The sequence below is a fragment of the Salminus brasiliensis genome, chromosome 13 (assembly GCF_030463535.1).
Source record: "Salminus brasiliensis chromosome 13, fSalBra1.hap2, whole genome shotgun sequence".
NCBI lineage: Eukaryota > Metazoa > Chordata > Actinopteri > Characiformes > Bryconidae > Salminus > Salminus brasiliensis.
In genome coordinates, this window is record NC_132890.1 from 3,572,458 (window position 1) to 3,586,420 (window position 13,963).

Here is a 13,963-nt window from a genome sequence, read left to right on the forward strand (position 1 = left end):
CAGCTTTTCGATTCCGAGTCGGACCCTCTTCTCCTACACGCTGTCATCACTGGTGTGACCGTAAGACTGTCACTATTACACTATTCAGTTTCAGTAGCTCTGTTTTTCTTCGCTATCGTTGATTTGCTTCGCACCTAATTAAACCACCTACAGACGCATGACCTCATTTAACTTTAAAGTAGACCTGTTTAGACACAAAGTGATGTTCCTGATGTCTTTGAACACTGTATTACCATAATAACACTCAAATAAACAAACAAACACACACACACACACACACACACACCTTCTTCTGTCCATTACCCTTTCCAGAGGTCACCCTTAACCACTTTCAAACAACTGCATGAATAATCTTGAATAAACACGAGCAGATCTGCATAAAAAGTGATCTGGCCTTCGCAGCACTCACTGGCAGAGGTCAGACGTGATCAGCCCATGGTCACCCATGCAAAGCAAGCTCTCTCTCTCTCTCTCTCTCTCTCTCTCTCTCTCTCTCTCTCTCTCTCTTTCTCTCCGTCTCTCATTTTCTCCACAATTCCGCTTTCACACTCCCACATTGACAGACTTCATTAAGATGTAAAATGGAAAGATCTAAAATATGCAATAAAAATAGCTACACTATATCTCCAAATGTTTGTGGACACCCCTTCTCGTAAATACATTCAGGCATACAGTCCCTGTAGAGAAGTACTACCAGTAGAATAGGACTTTCTGCTGGAGCAGATAAACATGAACCTATTGGCACCATGCTGCCTAATGCAAGGTGTGGGCTGGAGGGGAATAAAGCCCCCCAGCATCGAGCTATGGAGCAGCAATGAAACTGTGTTCTCTTGAATGGTGGATGGCGGTGTTCTATCTGATGCTTTTGAGATGAGCTGGGGATGAGGTGTGGGAGTCCAACATCCTGACCTCACTAATTCTACTTCTTGTCGCTGAATGCAATCAAATCCTCACAGCAATGTTCCCCTAAAATCTAGCAGAAAGCCCTCTTCCCTGGACATTAGAAACAGTTTCTTCAATTTGTGAAAAAACAATGAAAAAGTTGGTGTCTCAATGGTGTCTCAATACTTTTGTCCATATAATGTATATTGGTTAGCTCATACTGGTTTGCTGAATCCATGAGACCGACACGGTTGTGTTAAATGGGTTTTCTGGGCTTCTATCCCAGACCTCTTTACTGAAAGTACCAGGCTAAATGTGCTTCAGCCAGACTGAGCTGCTGTTGACCGCCTGACCCACAGCTGAGAGATATGCGCTATGAGAACAGAGTCACGGCACCAATTTAACACAACTGGCCAAATGGTCAACCTTTGGTCCTCTCTCACACACATGTACAAACAGACCATATTTGTATAGAGCATGCACAAGGTTTTCCTTAGGCACCAATATATATATATATATAGCTTTTTTTCTAGGAGAAATGATCAATACAAAATCCATAATTTAATGGGCTTTCCTTTATGCTTAAATCAATTTAAGAGAAGGACCTTCTGTAGCTGGACAAGGCAGTTCAGCATTCAATTAGCAGTCACATGACCTGAGATTACAGCAGAGTCCAGTCCTTGATGAAAAACAAGGAGAACCACTGTTACACCACCATACACTACTCCAGTATCCAAGCATATTAATTTATAATAAACATATAATATTAATTATAATCTCACAAGAGCGGCCTTTCAACAATACTTTAAGTATATTGTTATGATTGTTATGATACACATTAAAACCCCCTCTCTAATATTGTGCAGGTCCCCCTCATACCACCAAAACAGGGCTGACCCTTTGCGGCAGGGCCTCCATAAGGCCTCTGATGGTGTCCTGTGATCTCCATGAGCATCAATGACTCTTGGGCACCGGTCCACTGGCTGACCTTCCTTAGAGCACGTTTGGTAGGTACTGACCACAAGACTTGCCTGATGTTTTAGAGATGTTCTGACCCAGTTGTTCTGATCCCATCACAATAATTTGGTCTCAGAAGTCAAAGTCAAAGTCACCCACTGGAACCAGATAATCTGACAATTAAAACCTGACAGTGGTTTTAATGTTATAGCTGATCAATATAAGTAAAACCAGCTGCCTTGGATTGCTTTTTTAGAGCAGTTTTCTCCCCTATCCTGTATAGTCCCGTTCCCACCCTCTAGATTTTAAACACTAAGGGTCAAAATGGGCCTAGACTAAAAAATGGGGGCTCCATGGTCCCCCATTCCATGGTCAGGCATGTTTTTCATCTTGTGAACGGCCTAACACACACAGATACATAAACACACACACTGAACAAAGCTGGATGAGCCGAGCCAGCAGCAACCACTCCAGGTAAAGGCCTTTTATCACAGGTCATAGGTCACATAATGCGAGTATTATAAGACTTACCTCCACTCTCTGGGTCGTGGAAATTTGGGTCGAGCCCTTTCTCCAGAAACTTTGATACCTTCTCAATATTTCTCTGCTGAACATATTCCATAAACTTCTTCAAGTTAGCCTGTGTGAGAGAGATAGAGGGAACGAGAGGGAGTGAGAGAGAGAGAGAGAGAGAGAGAGAGAGAGAAGCTAAGTGACTGAAACTCACACGTGAGGCGACTTAAATAATGGAACAGAGGGATAAAAGCAAAGGCAGGAGTTATCTCAAGTGGAAGAAGCATAGACAGAGTAAAGCCTACGGTAGTGTAGTTTAATTTTAGCTTTTCTCTCTCTCTCTCTCTCTCTCTCTCTCTTTCTCTCTCTCTCACACACACACACACACACACACAAAAAGGGGGTCGCATCTTTGCTCGCTGGGTAAAAATGCCAGGTCTCCAGCCAATACTTCACCTGGCACTTTTATTTTCAGCCACTACTTGGCCAGGATTTCACCCAGCACATGTTAAAGCAGCTGGATCTTCACCTGGCACTTTGTAAAGCACCTGCATCTTCAACTGGCACTATTTGAGGCAGCTGGATCTTCTCCTGGTACTATTTGAGGCAGCTGGATCTTCTCCTGGCACTATTTAAAGCAGCTGGATCTTCTCCTGGCACTATTTGAGGCAGCTGGATCTTCTCCTGGCACTATTTAAAGCAGCTAGACATTCACCTAGCACTATTTAAAGCAGCTGGATCTTCACCTAGCACTATTTAAAGCAGCTGGATCTTCACCTGGCACTATTTAAAGCAGCTGGTTCTTCTCCTGGCACTATTTAAAGCAGCTGGTTCTTCTCCTGGCACTATTTAAAGCAGCTGGATCTTCACATGGCACTATTTAAAGTAGCTGAATCTTCTCCTGGCCCTTTTTGAAGCAGCTGGATCTTTACCTGGCACTATTTAAAGCAGCTGGATATTCCCCTGACACTATTTAAAGCAGCTGGATCTGTACATGGCACTATTTAAAGCAGATGGATCTTCACATGGCACTTTTTGAAGCAGCAGGATATTCACCTGGCACTATTTAAAGCAGCTGGATCCTCTCCTGGCACTATTTAAAGCAGCTGGATCTGTACATGGCACTATTTAAAGCAGATGGATCTTCACATGGCACTTTTTGAAGCAGCAGGATATTCACCTGGCACTATTTAAAGCAGCTGGATCTTCTCCTGGGACTATTTAAAGCAGCTAGATCTTTACATGGCACGATTTAAAGCAGCTGGATCATCTCCTGGGACTATTTAAACCAGCTGGATCTTTACATGGCACTATTTGAGGCAGCTGGATCTTCTCCTGGGACTATTTAAAGCAGCTGGATCTTCTCCTGGCACTATTTAAAGCAGCTGGATCTTCACCTGGCACTATTTAAAGCAGCTGGATCTTCACCTGTCACTTTTAATTTCAGCCAGTACTTGGCCAGGATTTCACCCGGCCAGAATTAAAGCTGAAAGAACCTCACCAGGCACATTTTATTGCCAGCCAAAATGCTTTAAAATGTGCAAAAGCAGAGATTCAACCTCCACTGCACACAAGCTGTAATAAGTGGGATCTCACTAAAAGACACAAAAGCAGTCTCACTTTGTTAATGTAATATTCTCAGCCCATAATCCAGTGCTCCACAGGCAATGACACAAATATTAAAATGCATTACATTTCATACGAGCGACGCCAGGACTCATTTATGGGATTGCCTGTAATCCAAAAGGAAATCAAATAAAACGGTAGAGTGTTCATCTCCGGCCTGTCACTCACTCCCCACAGCCGTGCTTTTCTGCTCATACCAGCCAACAACTGCTGACTGCAGGAAAGAGCCCAGGAGCTAAGCATCTGTAGCACCTGCCCGAGTGACAGCCTGGTTACTGACAGCAAGGGCCAGAGCTCGGCTGTGTTGCCCCATAATCACACACACTGCCTCAATCACAAACACACTGTCTTATAAACACACTCAATCACATCTCATAATTACACACTGCGTCGCAATTATTCGCACCGTAGTGAATCATACACACTGTCTCATAAATATACAACGTCTCATTATCACACACAGTATCTCCAATGAAACACACACCATCTCATCTCTGGCGGCGTTACGGCCTGTATATTAATTCTATTTATATTTATTATTATATTTATATTTACTCGGGATTGGGTCATGGTGGGGTTATCCGACATTTATAATGATTCGGGTATCAGCTTTATATGTTCTGATCCACTTCCTATCCTTTACATGATTCCATCTGTGACATTACTTCGGTGAGCAATAGATGGCTTCTAATGCTAACTCTCCATTCCACCTGAAATAGTGCCGCAGTTACACTGCCCCCTATCGTGATGCTTGTTGCTATCTTACACCCCGCCAACAGTCAATTTATCTCCTTCCGCCTGTGTCGTTTAAATAGCAACGCTGCTTGCGAATATATCTACACCGATGGGTGCGGTGGTCTCGAAATGAGGGGTGTTCAGGTCAGTTTCTGGCATATTGCTGTGTACCTGGGCGGCGGAAAACACAGCAGGAGCTCCACTGCCTGAAAACAGCCCAGGCCGACTTCCGTCAACCATCAGACGCTTGTTGCTATCTTGGCAGTGAATTGTCATCACAGGCGCGTGCAGCCCGACGCTCGTACCCCCCGCTTGTTACGCCCATATGAACACGCAGCAGCGCACAAACCCACAGCACGGCCAGCTGGCAGCTATGCAAACTTCTACACCAACAATGAACAGAATACACAATAACATAACAGCAAGCCTTCCCAGACCGTGTGCAATGTGCCGTTGAAATAGCAAGCCCCCAAAGTCAGACTGCACCTGGCTCTTAAAGAGAACGGCAAGTGACGCACTGATTGGTAGATTGGTACCAATAAACTTAGTACTGCATATTTTGCGTGTTTTGAGCCGCACAAGGCATACCAACGCCCTAATTCAAGCTTAAAGATTGCTAAAATAGGGCCCATAGTGTTCAGCAGAGCACAACTGCCACATTCTTTAAGGTGGAGCAGGAGATTCGGGGAAGAGGAAAACTTAGAGTTAGCTTAGAGCCTCAGGTCAAAAACCTTGATTGGAACGTCCCTAGTTCTACTTCTATTCCTATATCATAAGATGTCAATTTCACTTGTTTTCTTGTCCAAAAGTTTGCAGACACACTTTCTTTTTAGTGAGTTCAGCTGCATAAAGGTGCCCCCATTGCTAATACAGATGTTCAAATGCACACACAGACATATAGTATGATCTCCAAGACGGGTGCCATCTTTCTAACAAACAGAGCACTCCTGAGCTCATTAGATGGAGCATAATCGGTTCCAATCTCAGAACATCGGTTCTGCGTAGGACTGGGCGATATGGTAAAAATACTGTATCACAATATTTAAAGACTTTTTTTGCCACACACGATATTTAGTACGATACATGTAATCACAGACTAAAAACATCCACAGCGACAAATCCTTAAAAACTCCTATTCAGATCCTCTCCTGTACTGAATACATTGATTTCTACTCAACATCTGCTGCTCTTCATTTAATTAACCCTTCCGTCTAATCACACTGTTAGTAATGAAACCTGCAGCTGATCAGTGTTTATTAAGCACTAGCGGTCTCCTCCATATGCTTAGAAAAGCTTATTGTTATCACCATAACAGAATTCATCATGAGAAGATTAAATATCGTCATATTGCCCAGTTCTAGTTCTGCGTTGATACAGTAATATAACGGGCACATGGAATCTCAACTGTGACGCAGTGCACGGACGCGACTAGACCCGCAAATTTAGGATATAGCTCTGAAAGCTTTATTAATAGCTTTTTTGAAGGGGGGATAAAACTTTCCATAAATCGTATATGGCTCCATAAACCACACAATATAACTAATATACATAAAATCAGCCTAATGAACAACATACAGGCAAATGAAACAACAAATCAGGAACCTCTAGACTTACTCACCAGCTTAAATGGTGGGATCTAAAATTTAAATAAGAAGATCAGTACTAACTCCAGCTTCGTACTAGGCTATATTATTATCACTGGAGGCTGCCTGTTGCCTGTCGCCTGTAACTGTATCTATCCAGTTCTAACACACTGATTCAAGGCCACTGACAGCACATAAGAGACTACACCGTTTCCAGCTGTTTTCTGTGTACAGTCTCATTTTACCATGTTTTTACATGGTCTGATATCTGGAACAAGCACAAATCAAGTCAGTAAGTGCAGTGTAACCTGTGTGTTTGTTCACATATATTAAAATTAATTAGATTATTTAGGTCTTCTTTTATTATTATTTTTATGACTGATTTTATGATGTCCAGGGAAGGCTTTCATTGCTGTAAGGATGTTTTGATTGCATTCAGTGACAAATGCATTAGTTGGGTCAAGATGTTGGATAATCACCACCCTACCTCATTCCCCTTCTCATCTCCTCATGTCCAAATCCCAAATGTACTGGATGGAGCACCATCACCATCATTCCAGAAAACACAGTTCTTCCACTGCTCCACAGCTCAATGCTATGGGGGTTTTATACCCCTCTAGTCCACGCCTGGCAGGCACCCCAGAGTCCTATTCTATTCTATTGCCAGTACGTCTCAACAGGGACTGTACAAGCTGTGTTTGTGCTTTTGCACATCTGTGTCAAATAGCTGGATGCATTCATCAGAAGGCGTGTCCACAAACATATGGACACCCAAGCTCTTCAACTGTGATCAGAGTGCTCCATCCCACCGAGGGCATGGACAGTGTAGGGATGAAACCACATTCAGTGCGCCAGAAGCAGAGGCAGCGTTAAGGGAAGCCAACAGCAGTCTACGCTATCAGTATCCAGCACTACTGAACCTCTACAGTGTGTGCAAACCATGCAAATGCACTGACAGAGTGAACAATGGACATGCAGGCTGACCGCAAGAAGTGACCACACATGCATTAAAAGCACGGCCAGACAAGGCAACACCCTGTGCTGTGCTTCACCTCCTTTCATCAGCTTAATGACACAATACCTGCACAGCCTTCCAGCAATGAGTGATGATCAGTCTCCCTCTCTCTCTCGTTCCCTCTGTCTGTTTCTCCCTCATTTACTCGCCCGCCTGCAGTGAAGCACCAGTAGAACTATCCCAGTGTCTCAGTCTGCTTACTGCCTGTTACATAACTTCTCAAGATCTCTCTCTCTCTCTCTTGCACACACACACACACACACACACACACATACAGAGAAATGCACACCCATATGCATGCACTCATCTGCTCAGCCAGCATGAAGTAAAAGCTGCAGGTTTCTCACCATGTGTGGCAGTAAATGCTCTCTCCACTCTCCTCTCTGGCTTTGATCCTCTACCCATCACACTCCCCCAACTCGCAACCAGCCCTAACACTACCATCCGAGTGTCTCACGCAAGCATGCGTGCTCTCACACACACATATACACACACACACACACATACAAGCTTCCGAGCCTGCCGTGCCGCAGCCGACGCTTTCCCCATCCCTACTGTGAACGGCACCAACTCTCTGGCGCTGCCCCTCCACTGCTCTCTGAAGCACTCAAGCTGTTGTTATGGAGATGGAATACAAAGGAAATGTTAGCCAGGCTGCCATGTAGAGTGAGAAGAGTCGTGTGAGAGAGTGTGTGTGAGAGTGTAGACCCAACAAAGCTGTAGTAGAAGATGGGGAGGGGGCATTGGATAATATGTAATGTGTGTAATCTTGTCTGGAAGGCTGTGTAATTTTGTAGTATTACTGTAGTGCGACTGTACTCCATGATCCAGCATGCCTCCAGAAATCTAAGGGTGGTCCGATATGCAATATCAAGGCTGATTACTCAGATCAGCCATTACATTAGCACTGATTATCCTCACCCACACCTTTATCTTCATCTACAGTGGCTACAGTCAAAGGGGTGGGATCTACATATTAGGCAGCAGGTGAACAGTCAGTTCTGGAGAGAATGGGGGTCCCACCTCACAACCTCACACAGGACTTAAAGGATCTGCTGCTAACATTAGGTTTGGTGCCAGATATCACAGGACACAACTTCAGAGGTCTTGTGAAGTCTGAGAGGTGGTCCTAGTGTTATAATAATGTCCTAATAATGCATAACACAGCACATAGAGGGATGATTAATATATTACCTGTGCAGATGTAAAATTAGGGTTTTCATTTTAATATCTGAAAAAAAAAAAAAAAAAAAAAACACGCCCACTTCTACTTCCACACTTAATATCAGCCAGTGACCCAGATCCTGCATTTTTTAGTACTAGGTAGTGGTATTCTTGTCATTTGTGCAGTTAATTTTAATGACACTGAAAAAAATGAGCTCTTTCAGTGACAGTAAAGCCGGCGTAACACTGACCTGAGTGTGAACTAATGTATCTGAGGATGATTCGACACGATACCCTGTGAGTTCTTATTTCCTGCAAAAATCTGCTGCAATAAAGCTGTTCTAGAGTCTCACAGGCACAGGCTCTCTCTCTATTCCCGCTCCAGGTGCCATCACACTCCTGACAGCAGTGCAGCACAGGCAGGAGAGCAGCACTACCGAAGAGCCTGGCACTCGAACCAGTGTCTCCTGTGCCAGGAACGTGTGCCGTTACATAAGAGTGAGGTTCATTGGCAAGAGACGTGGCAGAACACACGTTTAACCCCAGGGTCATCACGCACTCGCCGGGGTTTCTCTACTGCCACCAATTTCACAGAATGATAAGGTTAATGTTCAGACTGAGGTACTGATGTTGGTTCTAGATAATGAAGGTTGATTGAATCATTAGTGCAGAGGTTACTGCATGGTTATATAACATTTAACACCGGGTCACGTTTCATTTAACTCAAATCTAATGGTGCAGCTCTCCAGGCAAGACCTACGGACAATTCCAGCTGAGGGTACAGTCTGAGATAGAGTAGAATAGAATTAAGTAGAATACAATAGAGGTGGAAATTGTAGAGTTACAGTAGATAATATAGTTAAAAAGGGGTTTCCTTGTCCTGTAAAACTGCCATTTGGGAGATTTACCCCACCCAAGGGGGGCGACAGCAAGCGCATGCCTCATCTGATACATGTGAAGTGAGCCACCCTCTCACCGCCTCTTTCTAAACTGCCACCAGTGCAGCTTCACTAGGCAGCCAACACACTCTGAGGAAAGTGCCAGATCCCCAGCTCTGACTCTGCCAGCATTACAACAGCAGTAAGGAAGGTAGAGGGATAAGCATGGCCTATTGTGCTCTCTCCGACTCTGGCTGCTGATGGCGATTCGATCTCGCTATCCTCGAGCCACGGTGTCAGCCTTTTAGTCTGCTGAGCCACTTGAAGCCCCTTTGATTTGGTATTTTAATTAATAGGGCCCACAATTAAAGTAGCATCATGTAAGAACTGGTATTTTTTTGCTCCCCTTACGGTTGTGGTTGTGGAGTTGCTTCACCACTGTCATAAAAAAAAAACGAATTGTGCTTTGAGCGCCCCCTTATGGACAGCTGTATATGTGCATTTGCTGACAAGCAGCATCTGAAGGTAGAGAAGCATGTGGGCTGAGGTGGTAGAGTAATACTACAGGATTTTACACTATAATGACTCGGGTTACGCAGTGTTACTTGGGTTCGCCTGCAGCTTTACCACTAAAGCTCCATAGTGCAGTAGCAGCATTTTGGCCCGGAGCGGGAATAACGGAGATGCCGTTCTTCCTGTTCCTGTCAGGGGAGCATCGATTTTTCTAAAGCTGCTGTTTTAAGATACTATTGCTACATAATGTTGCTTTAAGTATTAATTATCAGCATTTTGATGGGTACTTAACCCGTACATTACATAGATGATGAATAGGTCTGTATATCTATACAGTAAACACTGTATAACTTTACACTGCATAACGAAAAAAAAAAATCTTCAGTATCTGTTCAAGGAACAGTCTAAGGTTGATGGAGAGTTATGGATTGGAGCAAACCATTTTTCCTCTTATCCTGCTGCCGTCTGGTCTTGTGTGATAAGTATTTGGGCGCTGGCAAGCTTGTATCACTATCAGCTGTTTCAGTTGGGGTCATAATCTAGGATGTGCAGAGAAGGATTTAAAAAAAAAGAGATGGTGCACAGAACACACATCTCCTACTTCTGCCCTGCCACTCTTCAAACAAACACTACATGGACAAAAGTATTGGGACACCTGTTCATCAAAAGTTTCTTCTGAAATCAAGGGTATTAATAAAAAGTTGATCCTGCTTTTGTTGGAGGAACTGTCTCTACTGTCCAGGGAAGAAGACTTTCTACTAGATTTCGGAGGAGCACTGCTGTGAGGATTTGATTTGATTGCATTCAGCGACAAGAGCGTTACTGAGTCAACGATGTTGGATAATGATCATCACCCCACTCATACCAAACGCATTGGATGGAGCACCACCATCATTCCAGAAAACATAGCTCCACAGCTCCACAACTCAAGGCTGGTGGGCTTTATACCCCTCTAATCCATGTTCGGCATGGTGACAATGGATTCAAGTAATAGAGTCCTATTCCATTGGCACTACTACTCTACAGGGACTAGACAAGCTGTGTGTGTGCATTTGCACATTTGCATCAGTGATCTGGCTACCATCTATGAGCTAGATAGCACAGTGAGAGACATCACAGTGTTGTGCTTAGGTTGATATTTCAAGTGCTTTGGGCTGCTTTATGAAAAACCTCGAACAGTATGCTTACTTTATGCTTACGTTTCACTGGAACTTAATTGCACAGTCTCTCTGGATAAGAGTGGCTGCAGTATGCTGTAAATTAAAGTAAACATCTCTTCACCGGTCTGTTCAGGGACTTTCTGAACTCTTTCCCAGTGTGAATGTTCGTATTGAGTAACAACACCCCCTTCTCTGTTGCTGGTGCTCGATTCCCAGCCCACCGCTCTGCATCGCTAAGAGTCCTTGGGCACATTCCTATTACACTACACTCTCCTACCTGTGTAGTCACTCTAGATAAAAGTGCCAACCAAATGCCATTAATTAAGTATTTTGTTCAGTCCAGGCCCTCGTGAGCTTAGCCATGTATTCATCTCTCCACCTGGATGGAACACTCAGGCCTGGGAGTTGGCCTAGGAGTTACGAGGTTATGATAATACTATGCTTGTGCGGTGTAACGGTAATACCATTTACCGTGGTTTTTAAAAATGTCAAGGCCAAATAAGCTTATTCCCCTATGTGCATTTAAGAGAGCCATAGGGTGGAGGGTGCTGTAGGTGCTCACTCTGAAAACAGGTGGGGAAAAACAGGTGGGGGTGGGTGGCTGTCTACGAAATGTGCCTGAAGACATTGGAAAACACTCCTAAGGTCATTCACTCGACTCTGCGCTCTCACATACGAAGCTTTATACTCTAAACATGTGTGATTTGAGCCTCAGTTAGCTAGAACACGGCCTGTGATGTGGTATATAGACTGCTAGCCAACTTATCCATGCCTAGATAGCTGGCTACAAGTCCAACCAGTCTCTCAATTCGACTTTCTGCTCCTCCCAACACCAGCCGCTCGACTTCGCTCTCTCAGACACACATTTTTATGGTTGCAGGCTCAGCAGTGAGTCAACAGCATTTACTCAGTGGGGCTGTCGCTGAGCTAATTAAGCAAAGGCTAGCTTAGCATGTGGGTTACGGTTCCAAAACCATGAAGAAATCACAACAGCCGCTCAAGTCAACCGAACCCACCCCCCATCGGTAATACTGTGTGCTGGGATAGTAAGAAAAAGTGGATCCCCGAGATTTTCCACAGTCACAGAACCATTCATGTTGATTCAGACTGGCCTGCTCCAGTACAGGAAAGCACAGCCACGCAGACACAGCTGCTTGGCACCTTCTCAGCATTTTTACGTCCGTGATTGAGTAGCCAATTCAGTGTGAAAATGAGCATTCAGGACTTGGCATGTACGATCTGAAAGAGCGTTTCAGCGTTTAAATGGATCAATGAGCGAGGCAGGATAAACACTGAACGCACAGAGCACAGCTACTTACAGAAAAAACAACAATGCAGTGTTTTTCTGCCGCAGAGATTCTAATACAAGCAATCCCACATTTGCCATCTGAAACGCAGCCCATTCTTCACACCGAAACAAGCACAAACACTTTGTCTACGTCTATTTTCTGTTTTCTACAGGCCCATTAAACTCACTGCAAAGCAGAGTGTGATAAACAGCCAGCGCTCGAAACTCAGCCGTGAAGTTTCCGTCGTTCAGCTGTGAAATGCAAGGCTGCTGTTTTTTTAACCCTGATCACACACAGCTTTACGAGATTTACTGTAGCGCTCAGCACCGCTACAGTCTCTTATTTCAATAGGTAAAGCCTCCAGATTGTCACCATTAAAGCATAACACAAGTGTCAACGAGGATACCAGGGGTGTAACTGACCTCTGGCTATCCACCCACCCATTCATCCATTCTTATCTACTTCTTCATGGTCAGGGTTGCAGTAGGCCCAGAGCCTAGCTGGAATCCTTGGGCACAAAGCAAGAATACCTCCTGCATGCTTAAAAAAATTCAATAGAAGAACCATTTCGTGTGAAAACGGATGAGTGTGAGTGTGAAGAACCCCTGAAGAGTTTGGACAGGGCGCTAGTCCATTGCATGGTACCACACACACCCATTCACTTACACCTAGGGGCAATTTAACATAGCACTTAGAAAGAGCTTAACAGGCCAAAAATCTAATTAGCATGATTGATCACTGCTCCCAAGATGCATACATGTGAGACCTGTGGCTCAGAGTGGCTTGGTGGTCTAATGCACTACCAGCATGGCCTGGGGCCCATGAGTTTGAATCCCAAGCCATGCCACTTTGCCATCCGCGGACAGAGTCTGAGAGAGCACAATTGGCCGTGCTTTCTCACTGAGTAGGTAGATGGCGCTTTCGACCCACCCATTACTCCTAAACCTGGCTGACACAAGCATCTGTTAGTTGTTGCGGTGGATCTAGGGGACCCGACGCTGTCCTCCAAGCGTGTCAGCTGCCCAGAAATGCTGCATTGGCTGGTGGCAGTTTGAAAAGATGTGGTGGCTGGCTGAAGGTTGAGTGCTTCTTTGAACCTATGCTATTGGAAAATATAGACACCAAAATCATAATTTATTTGCTAGAATAGAAGACATTCAGTAAAATGGATTGGACAGGGCTTGTGTGAACATTTAGGCTAAACGGATCCTTAAATCACACCAAGCTATGAACCACATCAGTCAGTCTGTGCCAAAAAATGAAGCTCAGTCACAGTCTAACCCTGGTTTCACACCCATAGTGATGCAACGCAACAAAGCAGCTGGGGCTCATTCATTTTTAATGAGAGCTGGTGATTTCCGGCGACATGAGACAGCGCAAATGATCCAGCGACATGGAGTGGGCGGAGTCAGCAACGTGACAGCAAAGTTGAGTTAGCAGAGTTGAACTAAGTTGCAAATTAGGAGTGAAACCTATGTGGCGGTAACCGATACGAACCAAGCCGGGCGATTGAGAGCTTGACCACTTCCTATTTCCCCTGTTTTATACAAACATGACACCAGAGGGAGCCAGTGAACGAGTGTGTGTGTGACTTCTGGCAGATTTATACATAATTTAGACATAAACGACTTCCCTCCAGGTACAAATC

At 44.5% G+C, this 13,963-nt stretch overlaps 1 protein-coding gene across 9 annotated transcripts in view; it reads right to left on the reverse strand.

The window, feature by feature from the left end:
* The window catches only part of shank3a (SH3 and multiple ankyrin repeat domains 3a), a 221,080-nt gene that overhangs the window by 138,861 nt on the left and 68,256 nt on the right, over positions 1–13,963 (reverse strand). For 7 of the 9 annotated variants that reach the window (XM_072694768.1, XM_072694760.1, XM_072694759.1 and 4 more), the window contains one exon: positions 2,371–2,479. In XM_072694768.1, coding sequence (XP_072550869.1) covers positions 2,371–2,479 — 109 coding nt within the window. Of the gene's footprint in view, positions 1–2,370; positions 2,480–7,377; positions 7,419–7,658; positions 7,793–13,963 lie in introns of those variants that run through there. The other 2 variants (XM_072694761.1, XM_072694763.1) reach the window with 2 other exon arrangements.